A 21,860-nucleotide genomic window follows, 5' to 3' on the forward strand; every position below is an offset into this window, starting at 1 on the left:
AAGGAACAAGTAGAGGGAATCAGCTGACAATATTCACTCTGAATCTTGGCTTACATAAGTAAGACCAAAGTATAATGCCTCCAACAGTGGTCTGTGAGATGCCCCAGAGAAACTCACATAACTATACTATATATAGTTATGATTACTGCAATGGACTGTATGTGGGGCTGCCCTTAAAGACGACTCGGAAGTCCAGCTAGTGGAAAATGCTGCAGCTAGACTGCTCACTGGAACATCCTATAAAGAGCATCTAACACCGGTCTTAAAAGAACTGCATTGGCTGCCTATACACTTCCAGTCAGAATTCAAGCTGTTGGCAATGACATTCAAAGCCCTAAAAGGCTTGGGACCTCGGTACTTGAGGGAGCGCCTCTCCCTATATACGCCTGCCCAAGATTTGAGATCTGTTGGAGGAGCCCTCGTGTCCCACTGACATGGTGGGGTGTGGGAGAGGGCTTCCTCTGTTGTGGCACCCCCGCTTGTGGAATACCCTCCCCTTGGAGGCCTGTCAGGGGCCGACACTGGCTTCATTTCAGCACCAAGTTAAAACATGGCTCTTTATCAAAGCCTCGAGGGCTAAATTCTCCATGGTCACACATAGTTTTAATTGTTTTTGATTGCTTTCATTGCTTTTAAAAATGTTGTATGGTTTTAACTTATTAACAATTTAATACTTTTTAGCTGTGCATATTCATGTTTACATTTTATCTGTACACTGCCCTGCGACCCCAGTGATATAGGGTAGGATACAAATGTTTTAATATTAAATAAATAACATTATACCTATCCTGGCCTTATGCCATTTTGACTTACAGGGTTTCCCCCAAAGAATCTTGGGAACTGTAGCTTGGTGAGGGTGCTGAAAAGTCTGCTAGACCCCTAGTCACTATCAAACCAGTTTAAGGATGCATAAATATAGGTCAGGGCCCACTGCACTTTCTTCTTCCTTGGCTTGGGCTCAGCTTTCCCCTGCCTTTGCAACTCATTTGACGGATACACAGGCCAGCAAATTAAATGCTGATTTCAGCAGTCTCTCCCCATTCTTCAGGTGGGCTATTTTTAAAGCACCAAATGCATGTTTATTTAATTAAATGTATATTCATCTCTCCTCCATCCTTTTTTCTCTTTCCAAAAAAGAGATTTTTTAAAAGGCTAAAAAACACCTTTGGGGAGAGAGTGGTTGAATGCCTTCACCAATTCCCACCAGTCAGCACTGTACATAGCTAATCTGCAGCAAACAGGAACAGTGAGTTTCTCCCAAGCTCCATTTGGAGCGAGAAGACTGTGTGCCTGACCGAAGTCCAATGAACATGGTTCCAAAGCAAGTGAGCTCCCTTTTAAAGTAACCTATGTTTGCATTCAGCCAATGTCTGTTGACTAATTAAGACACCAGAAAGCAGGCAAGATGCTGGTAGACACTCTATTGTTTGCCTTCAGCAGCTGGTATCCATCACATATCTTACCTGCTCCTGAACATGGAAGTTCTGCTTTTTGGTTGTTATAGTTATTTGATTTTTCCTCTATGAACCTTTTAAAAAATCCAACCGTACTAGTAGCCAACCCAACATCTGGTGACAAATGATTTTCAGAAGTTTATTTTGTGCTGCATGATTTTGTGGCCAGCCAGGCTCCTTCTAGTACCTCAGCTATGAAAAAAAAAAAGTTTTATTTAATTCTTAATCAATTACATTTTTATACTGCCCAATCACTGAAGCTCTCTGGGTGGCTCACAAAACAAAAATTAAAACCATAATGTACAATAACATAGTAAAACATAATATAAAAACCATATGTTTAACACAGAATAAAACCAGAGCGGACATCAGATTAAAAGCCTGCAGCAATACAAAGATCTAAAAATATACTAATGCTTTTTGTTTTGTTTTTAAATCTAGAAGACTAAAAAATCTGGGAAAATAAGAGGGTTTCAACTGGCACCCAAAAGGCCACAACATAGGCAACAAGCAAGTGTTTCTGTGGAGGGCATGTCACAACCAGGGTGCCACCACTGAAAAGGCCTTCTGCTTAGAAGCCACCCATTCAGTGGGGCCATCCAAAGAAGGGCCTCTCAAGATAATCTCAGCTGCTATGCATTTCAGCGCCCTTTGTCTAACTCAGTAGTGCTGTCTGGGTGTGATGGAAGATGTAGTCTAACACATCTAGAGAGCACCTAGTTAGAGTATATCCTTGTTGTCATCTTCCTCCTCAGACCACCTCTGCCTTCCTCTCCCACAGGGTCTTAAAGGTCTTTCTCTCCCGCACGGCCCAGCGAGTCCCGTACATGACCAGTGTGCGGGTCCTGAAGATGCTGGCCTTGATCTTGCTCTTGGTGCTTTGGTTCTTAGCCGCTTGGACAGTTGGAATGCTGGAGAACATAGAGAAGAACATCCCACTGGTGGTCCGCTCCCAGACCACCAGGGGCCTCCAGTTTTACATCTGTGACCACGATCGCTGGGACTACATGATGGTTGTGGGTAAGGACCTGATGCTTCACCACATGGCAGGGCTCAGTCCCAGAATATGTGGAAGTGGGCGGTGGTGGTGGTAGTATTGCATGCATTTTGCACTATCTCCTGATTAGGGGCAAACAATTTCCTCCCAGCTTCTACTACCACCACCAGTGTGGTGTGTGAGAGCCAGTGTGGTATAGCGGCTGAAGTGTTGGACTGGGAGTCGGGAGATCTGGGTTCTAGTCCCCACTTAGCCATAGAAACCCACTGGGTGACTTTGGGCCAGTCACAGACTCTCAGCCCAACCCACCTCACAGGGTGGTGGTTGTGAGGATAAAATGGAAATGAGGTATGTACGTCACCTTCGGTTCCTTGGAGGAAAAAAGGGGGATATAAATGCAATAATACATACCTTTTCTAGTGGGAGATTCAGGAGTATAGACAAGAAGATTACTGAGGTCTCCCGCACTGTCCTACCTTCCTGCCCCCTTCCCTCCCACCAAGGGAAAGTGATAAGTAGGCCGGAGGCACAGGCTGAGCCGCAGTTGGCTGTAGCAGGAAAGCTTCTTCTGAGCACGGGCCAGGGCCTTTTCCTCAGCAGTGGTGCTGCCAGAGTTGAGGAGGCCCTCGGAAAGATGCCCGCGGGAGGTCCCAGGCACACAGTCCTGAGCATCCCGCTCCCTCCCCCTCACACTGCCCAGCTGCTCTGGTTTTCTCTTGTGACCACCCTGGGTTACTCACTCTCCCCATCCCCCATCCTCTTCTCAGGCAGTGGGAAAAGAAACAAATAAGTTGGTTCCTTTTTCTTTTAGACAAACTTTGTACAGAGGATATTTAGTATACTGGGCAGCCCAATGACGTCTGTAAAAAGTGTTGGAAGGAAGGAAGGACGGAAGAGAGAGAAAGAGAAAAGGACTGACCTGTTCCTTGCCCATTACCTGGTCACTTTCCCTCTCTGCTACCTCCCCTTCTCCCCAGTACCAGGTGATGACAGAGCAGCAGCACCTTATTTCCTTTAAAAACGACAACCCAGTATTGAAGAGGTCTGCTTCACACTACACCTGACCTCTCCTGTAATCAAACATCACATGCAGGGGCTTTTATATCCCCTTAGATACATTTCCCCTAATACTATCTTTCTTTCTTTATCTCCTGTACATTATCCTAACCCCCAACCCCACACTTCCTCCCTCCTAACCCCAGATCCCATCCCTCTCTGGTTCTAACCCTGACTCCCACCCTTTCCTCACCCCCCTCTTCTTCCCCCCTATCTTCTCCACCAACGCCCATCACCCCTCCCTCCTAAACAGCACCCCACAATCACCCACTAAATGACTCTCCCCCACCCACCACTTTTCCCCCTTCTCTCGCTCTCTGCCCCCCACCACCCTTACTTCCTAATGCAAGGCCTCACGGCAAGGCCTCACTGCCACACATGCACAATGCAGTAAAATTTATTTAGTTACATTTAGATCCTGCCTTTGCTCCAAGAAGGCATACATAATCCTCCTCCTCTCCATTTTATCCTCACAACAACAACCCTGTGAGGCTGAGAGTCTGTAACTGACCCAAAGTCACCCAGTGAGCTTCATGACTAAGTGGGAACTAGAACCCGGGTCTCCAGAATCCCAGTCGAACACTCTAACCACTACGCTACTCTGACTCCAAGTAAACAATGGTAGCAATTCACACATTCAGCTTTGAGCTGTCACCTGAGTGATATCCAGGTATATGTGAGGTCGCAGGCACTGATGGAACAGAAGAGCGCGTCCCGACTTAACTTGAATGGGACTTGTCAGTAACTGCCTAGAATCCATTTTAGAGGCTGAGGGAAGGTTCTGATGCCCAAATCTCCCACATCACACCTTAAGTCGGTATTTTTCCTGTGTGTCCTAAGAGCTAGTGCCTCTGAGCATGCCCAAAGTGCCCCTTCCCAGATCTCCGAGTGACCCCTGTCAGCCTCCAACATTCTGAGCTCAGAGGTGAGGCAGCCCTGGGGAGGAGGTTTTGTTTGCAGCCCCCCCCCCCATCTTTTAAAAGAAATTAGCCACTGGGAGGGCTGAAAAGGATAAAAGAGGTTGAAGGCAAGAACACTACATGGGGAATTAGTCATCTCTCCTCCTCCTCCTCTCTTTCGCTGTCCAGCTGAGATGCTGTTCTTGCTCTGGGGGAGTTTCCTCTGCTACGCCACGCGGACAGTCCCTTCTGCTTTCCACGAGCCTCGCTATATGGGCATCGCCCTCCACAACGAGTTGATCACTTCCACGGCCTTTCACATCGTCAGGTGAGGATGGACAAAGGACTGTGGTCGTGACGAGACATAGGGCAGTTATGCCTTGAGCGTGTGAGATGGATGCGGTTTGGTATAGTGTAAGGGCTGTAAGTGTGAATGGTTAGCCAGGTAACCCCTGGGTCAAATCCAGGTATTTGGTATTCTGTATATTATGTATTGAATTGCGTAGCCCATTGAGCGTGCTACTCATATACGTGACGTAAGTATTTAGCAATAATTGTATGAAGATTCAGCATTATATGTATAAACGATTATAACAGCTCTGCAAATTCACTTTTCATGGTCCTTGTTTGTTGCATTTACCTGGTTGACGGTTCCTCCTGTGTTAATTCTTATTCAAATCCAGGGCCAGACATTTTGTGGCCGGAGGCGGAGCAGGAATTGGTGCCCCACACCTACCCAAGTCAAAGAGCATCTGGGCTGGCCAAAAACAGTCTGCCACCTGAGGCAGCCACTTCCATTCCATGTACAAAAGCCAACTGGATTGGCAATGGAATCTTACTTCAACACTTGAAGACAGTAGACTTGCTTAGGGGGCGAAGGCCAGGCCAGGCCACAGGGCCTACAGCTCTCTCCTGCCTTCCAGCAAATGCCGCCTGAAACCATTTCAATTTGCCTAATGGCAGGGCTGGCCCTGAGAGGCATATTATTATTATTATTATTATTATTATTATTATTATTATTATTATTATTATTATTATCCCTTTGCACAATACTGGGCCTCAAGGTGGCCTTACAAGATTTAAAACATATACATTTTAAACCTAGGAAAAGAAATGTACAAAAACTAAAATAATATATATATATATATATATATATATATATATTAAAAATACAATATTAAAACATTAAACATTTAAAACACACAACAATTTTACAAGACCTTAACATAGATGGAGGACCAGATTATTCTCCAAAGGTCTGTTGGAACAAACAAGTATTTGCCTGCTTCCAGCCAGCCAAGTGATTTTGGCACATGAAGCAGAAATTCCCACACACACTTCTCATCTCTGACAGTAAAAACACTTTCCAAGAATTATACATAAACTTCAGCAAAAGCAGACCAAATACCCAAATAAGTATCTGTTAAAAGCGTTGTAAGTTCTTTAATCCACTGCATTATAGGAGGTGAACATGTCTCTTTCCAGTGTTGTAATATCAGCCTTTTAGCACCCCTGAAATACATCTCTAACTCCCCTAACCATTTTTCTTTCTTTCTTTCTTTCTCCAATCCACCCCACCACAACTATTCCGGCTTTAGGTTTTCAATGGTTCCTTCCTTACACCCGGATTGGACATTGCTGCTGTTTTTCATTCACACGCATGTCACCACCACAATGACACTGGCGCTTCTTTTCATCCCAAAGGTATGAACCAACAGAATCCTTCAAGTACATTAAGAACTGGGTCTCTTTCCTGCCCCCAAAAGTAAGTCATAAGGCAAGCTTTAAAAATCGTGAAACTCTGGTCATGGTGGTTTTTTAAGCCAAATTCATTTCAAGTTTCCTTTTCTATTTTGCCTTTTTGGCATATGAAACTTTTAAAGGTCATAAATTTTAAACTTTCTTCTGTGAACAACAGCTAAATATTTGTGGCACATTGACTGTGCAAAGTTGTTATGGCATCAGTGCTGGATCCAGGATTTGAAGGGCCTTGGGAATGGCTCTCTGAGCCCCCACACCTAACCTGGAAGAGGCAGGACATGCAGATGTACCCAAAAGTGCATACTCTCGGAGATGTATACACAAAAGCCAATTCTGGAGTAAAATATGGTGAAGATTATGCGTGTTTTCATACTGGTTTTTGTTGAGAAAAATTGCAGATTTGATTCAAAAACAGGACAGAACCAATTTATGAATACATGCAAAATGGACAGATTGGAAATAGATTGGTCTGTCTATCCCTAATTACAGCTAACAACCAGAGATGAACCATTAACTCTTATTAAAACCTTCTGTGACAATGGCTGTGATAATGAATTCCATAATGCTTTCACATGACATGAGAACCCAATATGGGTTAATTTACCCAGGGGGTGTTGTGTCATGTTGGGTGCTCACAGGCTCCAGGCTTGCCATAGGTTGTGTTGTGCGAACCCAGGCAGCATAGGTTGCTTGAGGCTTACATAACCCTCAAATAACCCTAAAACAGCCAGTGTGGTGTAGTGGCTAGAGTGTCAGACTGGGAATCAGGAGATCCAGGTTTTCGTCCCCACTCAGCCATAGAAGCACACTGGATGACTTTGGGCTAGTCACACACTCTCAGCCCAACTCACCTCACAGGGTGGTTGTTGTGAGGACCAAAATGGAGAGGATGAGGATTATGTACTCCACCTTCGGTTCCTTGGAGAGAAAAAAAATGTGGGATATAAATGAAATAAATAAATAAAACAAGCCACGGTGGGCTGTTGTCTCGTGCGACCATGTCAATCATGTATTGCACAAAATGTACTATCTTCTGTTTGTCATGACTATATATTATCAATTTAACTGAATGGCCCTAATCTAGAGTGGGGAGGAGGTGTTCCCCCCCCCAATTCAGCCTCTATGCCACCCCCTGAGCCCTAGGGATGGGGCAGGCTAGAAATGTAAGATCGATGTTACCGTAATGTTCTCCTGAAGGAAATTCAGCCTCCTCCCTTCCATGTCGCCCCCGTAGTTCCTGCACGCAGGGTCGCCCTTGCGGGAGGAAATTGCCACTGAGGTGTATGAGGACGAGCTGGACATGAGGCGCTCGGGCTCCTACCTGAACAACAGCATCACCTCCGCATGGAGCGAGCACAGCCTTGACCCCGATGACATTCGGGTGGGTGGAACACTCAGGACCTTCTTTTGACGCTAGCTATGCCAGAAACTGTGCAGAGTAAGAGTTGCCTTTTGCAGTCTTTCTCCTGAAGCCAAAAAAAAATCACCCCGCAATGGCAAATACATTCAGATCAAGGAAGGGTGGGGTGGAGAAGGTCAACGTTTAATGAGACTGAGCCTCATGTTTCTTGTTGGGTTTTGGCTATGGGGAGAAACTAAGGGCTGGTGGTGGTAGCGCTCAGTCATTAACAATGCTTGTGTGTGATCGCGTAACTGGCTCCTTTTGGTACGCAGACTGAGCTTAGGAATGCAACCCTATGCATGTTTAGAAGGGGAAAAAAGTCCTACGACTCCCAGAATGCTCCAGCCATGCTGGGAGTTGCAGGACTTTTTTCTGTCTAACAGTGCATAAGATTGCACCCTAAGTTGTGAAAGTTGTCGTGCATAGGAGGGACGGGAACACTTACTAGCATCCAAAAGGTCTCAGGTTCATTTCCTGGCATTTCCAAGGTAGGCAGAAGAGGCATTTCATTCCACAAAAATAAGCAGTTACAACATGTTTTGGAACACTTGTAGGGTTTTGTAGAATAAGCATAATCGAATTTGGTCACACAGAATTTCCCTGAAGAAGGACCTGTATGGAGTCTGAAATGTGTCAGAACGGTTTAGTTTTGTGGAGTAAAACACCCCTTTGGCCAACCCCATTGGGGGTTTTTTGGGGGGGGGGTGGCATTCCTCATGGGGTTTGCCATTTTGTTGGTTTCTGTTGCATCTCCAAGGTAGGGCTTAGAATTAAGACTTCTGTCTGAAACACTGGAGAGCTACCAGAGTTGTCAATTAATACTGTGCTAGACGGACCAGCAGTCTGACGCAATGGGGCTGTTCACACACAAAAGCAAACCATTGGTTTTTAAACTGATGGGTTGTTGGGGACGCATGCAGCACACCCGCCTTTTCTGTCTTACAGCACAAGCCACTATCAGCGCCTTCGTCGGTTGTGCAATGTGATGTGTGAAACCGAACCACTGGATGGTTTAGGGGCTAAACAACCCAGCGATTAACACTAGTGGTCCGGGTTTGCACATCCCACTGCACAATCTATGATAGAGCCAATCATGGGTTATGCTGAAAAGCGGACGAGGTGCATGTGGGTGCTGCAGGCAGCATACCCGCACATCCCTGGCAAATGGCTCTAAACCAATGGTATGTTGTTACATGCGAACCAGGTGAATATAAAGCTGGCCTGATATACATTGGGGTGGTTTTTCCATGCTGTTCCAGCATGTATGCTTCACACCTAGTGTAGGGTGACCATATTTGGGAAACCAAAAAAGAGGACACCTAGTGTGTGTGTGGGGAAGCAGCTTTCTGAGTCCTGCAGAAAGTACGTTATTCCCCCGCCACCTTAAAGAACCCGACTGGAGTGGAGGAGGGGAAAGGATTTCATTCTGCACCACCACCATCCACTCCAATTGGGGCCTTTTCTATAATGTCCACGAATGACCCACTTTCCCCTTTAAGACCTCAATTGGAGCTCGGGGTGGGGGAATGATGTGCCTCAAGAAAGCATGTCATTCCCTCCTGCCATGCTAATGGCAGCCTTAAAGGGGAAGGTGTGTCATTCCAGGACATTATTGAAAATTATAGAAAATCCCCTGACACCATGGAAAGAACAAAAACCAGGACAAATCCGGGGAAATCCTGACAGTTGGTCACCCTAACCTAGTGAAGTGTGTGAGCATGTCTTGAGTTCTATGCACATCTATAATCGAAAGTTTTGTATGAGCCAGGGGCTACGTGTGCACATTTGTAGACATGAATGTCTCATCCATGTGATCCATGGGGGGAGTGATGGATCGCGTGGGTGTAGCATGCTGACGTATGGATGGATGTGCGTAGGCCCAGCTCATACAAATACGTGCAATGAGCAGGGGAGCCGGGCATTCCAGCCCCAGAAGCACTTCCATTCCAGTCAAGCAGATATATATCGAGGCCACGGGTGGGAACGCAAGAGTGCACTGCGGATTATCAAGTCCTATCCTCTGCCAGAAGTTGGACTCCGACACAAAGTGATATAAGCACCCTCGTCTCCCGGGATGGGCGCTGAGGGCTTAAACCAGGGGTGTTTAATCTCTTTCAGCCTGGGGGCCAGATTCCATTTCAGAGAAGGTCTCGGGGGGGGGGGTGCGCATTCCAATGGTGGGTGGGGCCAAAGTCAAAAGGGGCGTGGCCAAAAATGCCATTGTAATTTTAGCTTAAAGCGAAGCCTTAGGAGAGGCATTTCAACCTTTTAGAATGAAGGGAGGGGGAACATGCCAAAGCAAACCATCAGTGATCAGGGGGGCGGAGAGGGGGCCACCTGGGGAATCTCGGAGGGCCAGATTTGCCTCACGGGCCGGAGGTTCAATGGCCCCAATTTAACCCTTTCTGCCACTGCACTTTCCACGATCTAAATCACACGCCTGAAGCCGCTGTTAACGGCAAAGAGGAATGGATCTGAACCTGTCGTCTCTCTCCCTGCCCCCCACCCCCATCAGCAACTGAGATAAGCTTCCTCTTCGCTTTGGGGTTAGTAGACCTGCATTGAGCAGGGGGTTGGACTGGATGGCCTTATAGGCCCCTTCCAACTCTACTATTCTATGATTCTATCGGATCAAATACTGGGTCTAAAAAAGGGTCCGTCACCAGTTTCCAAAGTCAATCCCAGTGCAGAGAATGAACAAACTGGCTCTTATGTGTGAGGAAACTTGGGACGGTTATTCTCTTGTCATGGGAAGATCTCCTAACTTAGAGCCGAGCTAGGTAACATAGACCACATCGCCCCCTCCCAATCTTTCCCTGGCCTCCTTCCCATAACCCAACTGCCCCCCCTCCAGGTGGAAGGCCATACAGCAGCAGCATGGAATGGGGGACCCCATGGCCCTTAATATTTGTTACCCCTGGTGTAAAGGATCATCCTAAGAATGTAGATCAAGCAACAGATCAAGAGGGCTACGCATTTATAAACCCAGCAGTGTTGACATCCCATCCACGGGGTAACACAACCGTTGCCACTATGCTTCTGACTGAATAAGTGTTTTCTTTTCTTTTCCCTCCCTCCTTTCTCTCTGTTCCCCACCCTCCACCGCACTGCCCCCCCTCCCCGCTGCACATAACATGTAGGATGAACTGAAAAAGCTTTACACGCAACTGGAGGTTCACAAGACCAAGAAGATGACGGCCAACAACCCTCACCTTCAGAAGAAGAGAAGTTCAAAGAGGGGCCTAGGCCGCTCCCTCATGAGGCGCATCACTGAGATCCCAGAGTCTATGTCCCGGCAGTACAGCAAAGAGGAGAAAGACGGGTCTGTGGGAGGAGGGAGCGGGAGTCGGTCTGGCTCCTACAAGCGGAGGCACTTGGACTCCGGCAGCTCAAGCGTCAAACTGAAAGAGGAGTCCTCTTCCAAGCGTAAGGTGGCCTTGTCGCTAAAGAAGTCCCACAGCACCTACGATCACACGAGGGACGCCAAGGAGAACAACCTGCCAACCAGGCACGACAGTTGCAAAGAAGCTCCTTTGCTGGACTCATTGATGAGGAAAAAACTAGCCAAGAAGGCCTCAGAGAGATCCAACAGCGACTCTCTCGATGACTCGGCCCCTCTGGTTTACAAGTCAGCCAGCGCTCACAACCTGTTGGCGGATAAGAAGCCTCTCCACCCGAAGCCTTCGCCTCTGCAGAAATCCCTCAGCGTGGTCACCAGCGCCAAAGAAAAGGCCTTGCTGCTAACTAGCAGGGCCTACTTAGAAGACAGCAGTAGACTAGCCCAAGCCAAAGAGAGGAGAGTGGCTGCGGAAGATTCCACAATGGAAACGGAGGTCTCTGGGTGCACTGAGATTACTGACGTTGCAGCAGGGAAACAGCTACAGGCAGACGACACATCAGAAGGAACCGTGAGCTCCCTTCTGGAAGATGGCAGCTCCAGCAAAGACACTGTATGCCCATGGGAAGCTGCGACAGCCCCATCAACACCCTCAGAAAGCAGGTCCCAAAAACATGTCACGTATGCCCCTATCAGAAGTGTCAGCATCAACACCTCTGATTTGCCTGGGAAGAGACACCATGGCAGCAAGAGGACACCACCGGAACCCCCTGTCAGGCAGCAAAGTTTGGTTCACAGCCTCGAAAGGCAAGACATTGCGCCTTGGGATGCTCAGGACCAAACGCAGCCTTCCATCCCGTCCCACAAGAGAGACCCCGAAGACGGTCCAATGATGATAAACACGCATCCGGGGGAAACAGAGGAGTCTCCGGCAAAGGCTGAGATGGAAAGGACAAGGCACGTAGAAGATAGTATGCCACCTTCTGCCCCGGCGGGACTGACCAGGCTGGCCTCCATTGCTGCAGAAGTCTGCCCTTGGGAGGTCATGGAAGTGCCCGTTTCAAGCAAGAAAGACCCAGAAGCGAGCGAGTCGGACAGCCAGAAGAGCTCCCCTGAGAAACAATCCCAAAGCCCTCAGATCTCCATACCCAAAAGCTCCATGAAAAGCATAAGTCTGGCCATTAAGGCATTCAATCGCTCGAGGATAAAGACAAGCATAAGAGCAAGAAAAGACAGTGAAGCAAGCCCAAGAAAAAGTGAGAAAGACGCAGGGGGGAAGAGTGAAAAACCTAAATTGGCAGATGCAGCCTTGACTTCTGTTGGAGGGTCATCAAGGCAACAGGTAATGTCCAAGAGCCCTAGGGAGAGCAGGGCAAAAGTAGTCAGCAAACAATCAACCATCTGCCCTTGGGATGAGGAGGAGGCAGCGGCGGCAGCAGAAGCACTTCCCAGCCCGAGCAAAGCACTTGAGGTCTGCCCTTGGGAGGTGAGCCAAGATGGCTTTGTGCAGGGCACAGCAAGCAGCACAGAAAGAATGGCATCCAAAAGTGCTGGAGAGATCTCCCCTATCAGGCTGGAAAGGGCCAATAGCCAGCGAGGATCTGTATGCCCCTGGGAGACCATCGAGGAGGATCAAAACAGAGAGGATAAAACTGCCCGCCTTCCTCCAGTGGTTTTGAAGACAGACAGCAAGAAAGCAGAGGCATGTCCTTGGGACGTGGCAGACATCCCAGCTGGCACACAAGGAATTGACCCACAGTCCCAGGAAATCAGCAGCGCCTTCCCAGGGGATGAGACAGCAAAAGAAGGCAAAGAGAAGCGTTTGGAAGAATGCAAGAAAGGGACAGCTTTGAGAGAGGCTTTTCCAATGGAAACACCAACAGCGACTCAGAGGAAATTAGATGATGATGCAAACATCAAAGCATCAATATGCCCTTGGGAGATAAGTGACATATTGCCGGAGAAATCGAGAGCGGATTCAGGAGGGGTTGAAGGCAAAAAACCCAAAAGTCCACCCTCAGAGGATACCAGAGATGTTCTGTCTAAGAAACTGGAGAGAGAGAGCAGTCAGCGAGGCTCTGTTTGCCCTTGGGAGAATGCAAGTGCTGAAGTTTCTCCCACGAAACCTGCTGCCCAAATGCCAGAACTATCCAAAGTCACTTTGAAGGCATCAAGCAGTGGGAAGAGTAAGAAGGTGGAGGTCTGTCCTTGGGAAACTGAGACGGCTGAAGTGTGTCCCTGGGAAGTGGCTTCATCCCCATCGGAAAGAGGGATGACGCAGGTTGAAGGAGCACCTTCCAAGGGTGTTACAATGAAGGCATCACCAGAGGACAACAGACAACATGACTCTGTCTGTCCCTGGGAGGACATTGAATCGGAGGATGCTTTGATGAAACCCAGCGACCCGAGAAACACAAGCTCAAAGAAGTCTGATAGCTCCCAGAGCAAGAAGGCAGAGATTGCCCCTTGGGAAGCACAAGAGGCAGACTCGGAAATTCAGACAGCCATATGTCCCTGGGAGAGTGATGAAACCCCAACAACAACAAAAGAACTTAAAAAGGATGCAAGTGCGGTCTCCAAAGAGGAGAAGAAAGGAACCAATGGGAAAAGAGAGCTGGTCACAGGTAGTGAGGATTCATTTATCAGGCCTAAGCCCAAGAGCCTCCACCGCTCCAAAGGCAGCTCAAAGAAATCAGACCGCACAGAAAGCCAGAAGGCAACTGTTTGTCCTTGGGAAACCGAGAGGGCTGAAGTCAGCACCAAAGCAGAAATCTGCCCCTGGGAAGTGCCTCTGGCTCCCTCGGATAAAAGCTCCTCAAGACAAAGTATAGATGAACCAACAAAAAGGACTGGAGACAACGTGTTTAAACCTCCAGCGAAGGTGAGCAGTCCACGAGAACCCATTTGCCCTTGGGAAACCGTGGACATTGATGACCTCTCATCTGGACCTAGTGTGAAGACTCCAGGCCTATCTAAAGTAGGCTCTAGAAAATCCAGTAGTATTGAGAACCTCAAGACAGAAGTGTGTCCATGGGAAAGTCAGGAAACAGAGCCCAGTACCAAGGCAGATGTATGTCCATGGGAGATGCCTGAAAGCCCAGTAGATAAGAGCCCAACACTGAAGGGAGCTGGGGCTCTTGACAGTCCTAGGATGACTCCACTGAAACAAACAGGCCATTCTAAAACAACCGAGAAGATGAGCAGCCCTCAAGAGTCTCTCTGCCCTTGGGAAAGTGTCGATCCCAGTGAACCGTCTGTTAAACCTAGCCTGTCTAAAATCCCTTCCAAGAAATCCGACAGTGCTGAGAGCTTAAAGGCGGAGGTTTGTCCATGGGAAGTGGCTGAAGAAACTGTCTTGAGAAAGGGCAGCGATGGCAGTGCCTCCCCAGTGGGTTTCTCTAAAGCAATGGAGAAGCTGAGCACCTCACGAGAGGACATCTGCCCATGGGAGAGCATGGAGCTTGAAGAACCTTGGGCAAGGTCCAGCACCCAAAGTCCAGCCCTGTCCAAAGCTGGCTCAAAGAAATCTGATAGCGCTGAAAGTCTAAGGGCAGAGGTTTGTCCATGGGAAACCGCAGAAGAGGAAGAGAGTAGCACGATAGAAATGTGCCCGTGGACGGCAGCCATGGCCCCCTTTGAAAGAGGGAAGTTCAGGCAGGACCCTATTGGGGCTTCAAAAGGGAAGAAAGGCAAGCCACCCCTGAGAAGTCCAGACACAAAGAAAGCTGGGGGAGAAACAGCATTTAAGAAAATAGAGAAGTCAAAAAGCCACCAAGAGTCCGTCTGCCCTTGGGAGAGTATGGATTTTGAGAAACCTCCTGCCAAAAGCACCCGAAGTCTAGATCTGTTGCAGGTCAGTTCCAAAAAGTCTGAAAGCGTTGAGAGTCTAAAAGCTGAGGTTTGTCCGTGGGAGTTCCAGGAACTCCAGACAGACAGTAATGCTGAAAGAGGCCCGTGGGCAGTAGCTGAAAGACCACCTGAGAGGAAGGATAAGGGCCGGGTTTCCAGCGATGAAACAAGCACCACATCTATGACAAGACGTTTGAAGAGAGAGGAGAACGTGAGCAGCCCACGAGAATCTGTTTGTCCTTGGGAGAGCCTGGAACTGCTGAACAGCCAAGGTCCAGACCTGCCCAAAGCTGGGTCCGAGAAATCGGACAGCGTTGAAAGCTTGAGGGCAGAGGTGTGTCCTTGGGAAGTCGAGGAAGAGGATGCCGGTGGCAAAATGGAGACGCCCACCCTGAAGGCAGCCCCAGCACCAGCCAATGAAAGGGCAGTAAGTAGAGCTTCGAAAGGCCAAACACTGAAAAGCTCAGGCTGGATGAAAGTTGGGGGAGAAACTATCTCTAAAAAGATAGAGAAGACCCGTAGCCATCCAGGATTAGCATCCCCTCGCAAAGATATTGACGAGCTCTCGGCCAAACCCAGCAGCAAAAGTTTAGACCTGTCCAAGGTTGACTCTGTGGAATCGGACACTCTCGCACGTCTAAAAGCCGAAGTCTGTCCATGGGAAACACAGGTCATTGAAGCTCCCGCCAAAGCTGACGTGTGTGCCTGGGATTTGGCGGTTGCTCCGCTAGAGACATTCAGTAAGGCTGTGGCTGGCATTTCTGAAGGGGCTAGGAAAGCAGGTCCTAAAGGCCCTGTAAAAACGGCCAAAGCCCTGGAGAAAGGTACCAGCTGTCGAGAATCGGTGTGTCCGTGGGAGAGCACAGAGGCTGCGGAAGTCTCGGTAACCAGCGCTTCCGCTGGCGCTTCTTCAAAGAAGTCTGATAGTGCCGAAAGCAGGAAGAGCGAGCTCTGCCCTTGGGAAACTAGTCAACCGGAAGCATCCCCCAAAGAGGAGATTTGTCCGTGGGAAGCAGGAACGGTGCTGCCCGCTAAGAATGAAAGACACACAACACACAGCAGTGGGACGGAGATGCCCATGGTCAGCAGGCAAAGATCCCAGAGCAAACAGGAGGGCCTGGCTGGACATAGGCCACTGTGCCGCAGCCTTGCTGACCCCAGGTTACAAAAAGACTTCAGCAAAGGCAGAAGCCCACCGGTGGGCATGTCGGCCAAAAGCGGAGGTGAAAGTACTGCGGCTGACCCCACATCGGCTGGAAAAGACTCTGCTGAAACCAGAAGCCAAGCCTGCTCAGAGCTGTGTCCGTGGGAGGCAGAAGCGACGAGCGCCACATCTGCCGCCCCGGCGAAAAGCAAAGCAGGGCAGAAGTCACAGGCCGACGAAGGCGAGGGGCCTAGCAAAGCCAAATCTGATATCTGTCCTTGGGACTGTGACTAAACGGGGCGCAACTAAGGACTTGCTTAGAGGTTTTGAGAAAAAGATTTCTTTGGAATGACTGGTCGTGGGCCCTGCAAAACGGCTTATTAGTTAGCCCATTGCCTGGATTTCAAACAAACAAACAAAGGACACCTAAAAATTCTGGTGATGATTCCACCCTACTTGTTAAGGGGAGCGCATTGTGCTTGGAGGTTAAAGCAGTCGCCCGGACAGGTGGACTGCTGTAATCGGAGAAAACGTTTTACCTTCCTGCCTTCATTTGCAGAAAACCCAGGCTAGCTGTGAACTCTGCACGTTCTGTTCTCTGTGCGTAAACATGTAGCATACAGACCCCTGCCTGCATCCCTTAAAGTTTCCAAACCGTATAGTCCTGATGTCTGTAAACAATAACATCTGGATAACATCTTCACAGTAAAAAGTATCAGTTGAAAATTGCCTTTAAGCAAGGCTGAACGACATCGAATCAAAAGGGAACTGGGAAGGATTTGACAGGGAGACTTGCAGAAATCATACAGTTCTTGCTGGGAATTTTCTTTCTTTTTACAACTGTGATCTCAACTGGATGTCTAACAGGCTGGAAACAAGAAAAGTGTGGTCAATCATGGATGATAAAGGACTAGGTAATTCACGCCCCCCACAATAAGTATTACATATTGTTTCAATTGAACAGGGCACTTTCTGGGATTTTCTTTATGTGGGGGTGGGGGTGCTACTCAATCTATTTCATCCAAACCTCTGAGCTGCTTTTTCCCAGATGGGCTTCTGGAACCACAAAATATTAATATTTGAATTGTTTTAACAATGTCGGAACTTTACTTTAACTTTCCAGTGGCTCCCCAACCCATCCCTTTCTCCACTCTTGACATTTCCACATATCTTTCCAGGAAAGCGTCGTGAGAAGTTTGGGTGTTAGCCATCACCAAGAAGGCCCTGACATTTGTCTAAAGCAACGGTTTTCAAACTGTCTACCTTTTAAGGGAGTGCTTTCCATGTTCATTGGTCTGCCATGGAATCTTTGTGCATTGCAAAGAACCCAGGGGCATATTCTGCCTTGCATATTCAGTTCAGACCGTTCAGTCCAGAAGCTGCCTAACTGGGGTCAAACCATTGATCTATCTAATCAGTATCATCTACACAACAGATTGGCAAGAGCCCTTCCGAGTGTCAGACAGGAGTCTTTCCACACCCTACTGAGAGATGCTGGGGCTTGAACCTGAGGTCTTCTGCATGCCAAGTGTGTGCTTGACCATAGAGCTAGCCTCCTTCCCTGATCTAGGCCTGTGCCTCTCACCATTGCGCTGCATGAACTGAGTGTGCACATTAGAAGACAGCCAACACTTCCCCACAACAGCACATTGTAAGGGAAGATCAACGAAAGGGTGACGGTGCAATCTGTATTTCCACGATGGTTGTTCATTATTACCGGATGGGGGCTAAACCTGCCCTTCTGTCTCTGCTGACCCTAGCATTTGGATAAGGGGCATGTCTGCCCCACCACCACCACTCAATTGTATCCCAGACTTCAGTCTATTTATTTTGTCCCATACAATTCAATGGGAACCACTGAGAATTGACGCTGCCTCAAGCAGTATAGCCCATAGAGGTTATGGAGCGGTAACTAGATCAAATCTAGCTTGTTGGCTAAATTGGACCTACATATCACTCCATAGATTACAAATAGATTATGCATGAAAGTGCTGCTATTATTATTATTTATTTATTTATTTATTTAGAATATTTATATACCGCTCCCCATTGAAAAATTTCGGAGCGGTGTACAAGGTAAAATGAAAATAAAAACAATAAAAACAGTTAAAACAAAATTTAAAAGAAGCAATAACAGTAATCCAAGGCTGCATGTTAAAGAAAGGCTTCTTGGAATAAAGATGCTTTCAGGAGGCGCCGAAAGGAGTACAAGGTTGGCGCCTGCCTGACCTCCAGAGACAGGGAATTCCACAGGAGGGGCGCCGCCACGCTGAAGGCTCTTCCCCTGGTGGATTCCAAACGGAGGATGGATCTAGGTGGAACCACCAGGAGCAGGCCCTCGGAGGACCTCAGTGACCGGGCAGGTCGGTAAGGGAGAAGGCGCTCTCTCAGGTATCCTGGTCCCAAGTTGTTTAGGGCTTTGTACACAAGTACAAGAACCTTAAACCTGGCCGGGTAGCGAATAGGCAGCCAGTGCAGCTCCCTCAGCAGAGGAGTTACATGCTGGAAAGGGGCAGCTCCAGACAACAGCCGAGCTGCAGCATTCTGCACTAGCTCCAGCTTCCGGAGCAGCTTCAAGGGCAGCCCCACATAGAGCGTGTTGCAGTAATCCAATCTTGAGGTTACCAATGCCTGTACCACCGTGGTCAAGCTATCCCTGTCCAGGAGAGGCCGTAGTTGGCGAACCAACCGAAGATGGTAAAAGCCAAGGCACTCCGATCATCATCACATTATTATTGTGACTGAACTTTGGCTTTTATGTATAAATTGGATGAGTTGTAGCCAACTAAAAAAAAATGGTTTATTGGAGTCACTGTATGAAGTTCAATACTCTTTACCTCTCCCTTCCAATGGAACCATACATAAATCACCTCCCTTTTGTCTACTTTGTCCACTGGCTCATCCAGTCCTTCCCCCATAGACAATCTTTCTTACCTCCAGCCCCATGTGAGCGTCTTACCTGAACGTATTGACCTTGCCCTCTCCTCAGAGCAGCTCTACTAATTTTCAGTGTCCCGTTACTGAACCTTCCCCTCCACACAACATTCTGTGACATCACAGCTGCTCAGCCAATGACAGGCTGAGATGGTTCTTAGTCTACAGGGTGGCATACACTTGGAAATGCTGTTTCTTTCGCACCTTCTCCCCCCCCCCCCAAAAAAATATATATATTGGAAAGAACTTGATAGAAGCAAAAGAGTTAAAGGGGAGGAAATAAAGTCTTGTTCAAAACTTTTTAAAAAGTTCGCAAAACGCAAGGAGAAATGGTCATTGCCCCTGACTTTTTCAATGCGCAGCTTCGCGGGAAAGCCCCATGGTGGCTGCGAAGCTGCGTCTGCGTTATACAACTGACGCAGCACAGATCCTCAACCACCTCGGGGCTTTCCCTGCGTAGAGGCAGCCCCCAGGAAGCAGTTTTAAAGCATGAAGTGGGTTTGGGGGTTGGAAGAGAAATTGTGTATAACTTCTGTTGGGTGCTTCACAACTGAAGTAATACACATAGTCATCTAAAGAGTTCCCTCCCCTCCCCAAGGACTGTTAAGTCAAAGGTCTAAAATTGCCAAGTGCACCACTGCTCAGAAGGCAGCTTCCTATGCAGACAAACTGGAGCGTGTTGAGAGGAGGGCAACGAGGATGATCAGGGGTCTGGAAGCAAAGCCCTATGAAGAGAGACTGAAAGAACTGGGCATGTTTAGCCCGGAGAAGATTGAGGGGAGACATGATAGCACTCTTCAAATACTTGAAAGGTTGTCTGTCACACAGAGGAAGGCCAGGATCTCTTCTTGATCATCCCAGAGTGCAGGACACGGAATAATGGGCTCAAGTTACAGGAAGCCAGATTCTGGCTGGACATCAGGAAAAACTTCCTGTTAGAGCAGTACAAAAATGGAACCAGTTACCTAGGGAGGTTATGGGCTCTCCCACACTAGAGGCCTTCAAGAAGCAGCTGGACAAGCATCTGTCAGGGATGCTTTAGGGTGGATTCCTGCATTGAGCAGGGGGTTGGACTTGATGCCCTTGTAGGCCCCTTCCAACTCTGCTTTTCTATGATTCTATATGTGCTTAAAGCATAAAACTATCACCCAGCTGTTTCCTAAAACTCTCATACCCAAATACAGTTTCCCTCTGAATTACCACTGGAGGCACACTTTCAGAGTAAGTAAATAAAATTGAAGAGTGTCTCTTGATAGGAGGAGGCAAGCCCAAACCAGCAATTCACAGTGATGGAAGAAAGAGGTTTAGTTTGGCTCATGGGCCAGTTAGTGAGGAGCAGGAGGTCACGAGGCAGCTAAGCCAATGTGGTGGAGTGGCTAAGGTGTTGAACTGGGAGTCGGAAGATCCAGGTTCTAGTCCCCACTCAGCCATGGAAGCTCACTGGGTGACTTTGGGCCAGTCACAGACTCTCAGCCCAACCTACCTCACAGGGTTGTTGTTATGGCGACAAAGTGGAGAGGCGGAGAAATTTGTAAGCAGCCTTGGGTTCCTTGGAGGCAAAAAGGTGGGATATAAATGAAATAAATGAACTGTATACATCAGAAACCAGGCCTGCTCAATATTAAAATTCCATTCACTGATATCTCCCCCCACCAACATACACACACACATTATTGTGACCTATTCACTTAGAAAAGGATTCAGGGAATATGTTCTTTTCTCTTTTGACATCAGTTCTTCGCCCTGCTCCTACACACCATACAGAGAAGCTTAGAGGAGCCAAAATAACATTTTCTGCTTCATGACAAAGCTCGGATCCAAAAATTTGCTTTATGGGCCCCATCTTCCCCAGTGAGTTGCAGCTGTTGCACTTTTAGGAAGTACCGCTAATGTTGTGTGAGGTCACCCCTGTCTGACTCAGCGCTGAATATCAAAACGAGGTTATCGAATTCTGTAATAAATGTAAATACATAAATAAAAGACTTATCTATATATTGACAGGATGCGTGCCGCTGATTCTTTGGATTTGCAAAGGGCTGGAATGTTTGTGACAGCACCAGCTTGGTTTTTATAAGGCTTCCATTGCACCTTGGAAACACTTCGTAATGCAAAGCTTCAGACCCGATTTTCCACTAGCCCAGTCCAAAGTACATTTGCTTGGATGTCTAACCAACTTTAGTGGGACTTACTGTCTGGTGAATATGTTTAAGATCGGCAAACTTTCGGTGCCATCTATTAGCTACACAGTTCTTGAGGTGTAAGTCCTACTTAGAGAAGACTCATTGGAATGAATGGGGTTGAAGTCAGTCACTTAAGTACTGTTTATTTCAGTGGGTCTACTCCAAGTAAGACTAACATTGTATGCTACCCCTTAGGAATACACCTAAATAATGATGTGAAAAGACACGTTTTTGTTTTTTAAAAGAAGGAAAGCATGTGTTCGTGAGGAGGGTGGGTGGTGGCAGGATTTGATGCCCTGGCTCTCATTTGTTGGCCCCAAGGTACCCACTCACAGATGGTCCAGGAGCACACACACACACACAAAAAACCCCAGGTGCTGCACGCATACAAATGACACCTGCTGAAATCCCCTTTTCTATACAACTGTTAAAGATACAGGAGCCCGGTCCTCCTTTTCATAGGGTCACCCTAGTTTAACCTTTGTACTTCAGGCTCCTGTGGGACTCCAGTTTGAACCATTGCATGTGATTGCTTAATGCTCATCTAGCACTGTCAACAGCATGCCAGGTTTTTCCTGGAAGACAAATGATGCAGCCCCTGCCAAGAGGGTTAGCTGTTAAGCAGAGCTTGGTGTAATGTACTATGCCATTTTCAGGAAAAAAAATATGCCCTAAGGTAATCCAAATTCAGTGCCAAGAGAAGCTGGATTATATTTGCCTTTTTCGCGTATTTATTCTGCTTACGCTTGTCCTGAGGATGAGTAGGAAGGGAGGCAGAACACGGAAGCTCAGCCCTCTGCTACTCACACAAAGGCACTTCATGATGATAATCTTCTTGGATCAGGCC

The 21,860-nt window shown here is 47.8% G+C and overlaps 1 protein-coding gene across 1 annotated transcript in view; it reads left to right on the top strand.

Annotated features, from left to right (window-relative positions):
• Positions 1-16,193, top strand: part of GPR179 (G protein-coupled receptor 179) — a 51,111-nt gene extending 34,918 nt beyond the window's left edge. Inside the window, exons 7-11 of the mRNA XM_063138162.1 lie at positions 2,236-2,474; positions 4,596-4,734; positions 6,005-6,110; positions 7,402-7,548; positions 10,710-16,193. Of these exons, the coding sequence (XP_062994232.1) occupies positions 2,236-2,474; positions 4,596-4,734; positions 6,005-6,110; positions 7,402-7,548; positions 10,710-16,193 (6,115 nt within the window). The remainder of the gene's footprint in view (positions 1-2,235; positions 2,475-4,595; positions 4,735-6,004; positions 6,111-7,401; positions 7,549-10,709) is intronic.
• Positions 16,194-21,860: the final 5,667 nt, after the last annotated feature.

This window comes from Elgaria multicarinata, chromosome 11, assembly GCF_023053635.1.
Source record: "Elgaria multicarinata webbii isolate HBS135686 ecotype San Diego chromosome 11, rElgMul1.1.pri, whole genome shotgun sequence".
In the NCBI taxonomy this organism is placed as follows: domain Eukaryota; kingdom Metazoa; phylum Chordata; class Lepidosauria; order Squamata; family Anguidae; genus Elgaria; species Elgaria multicarinata.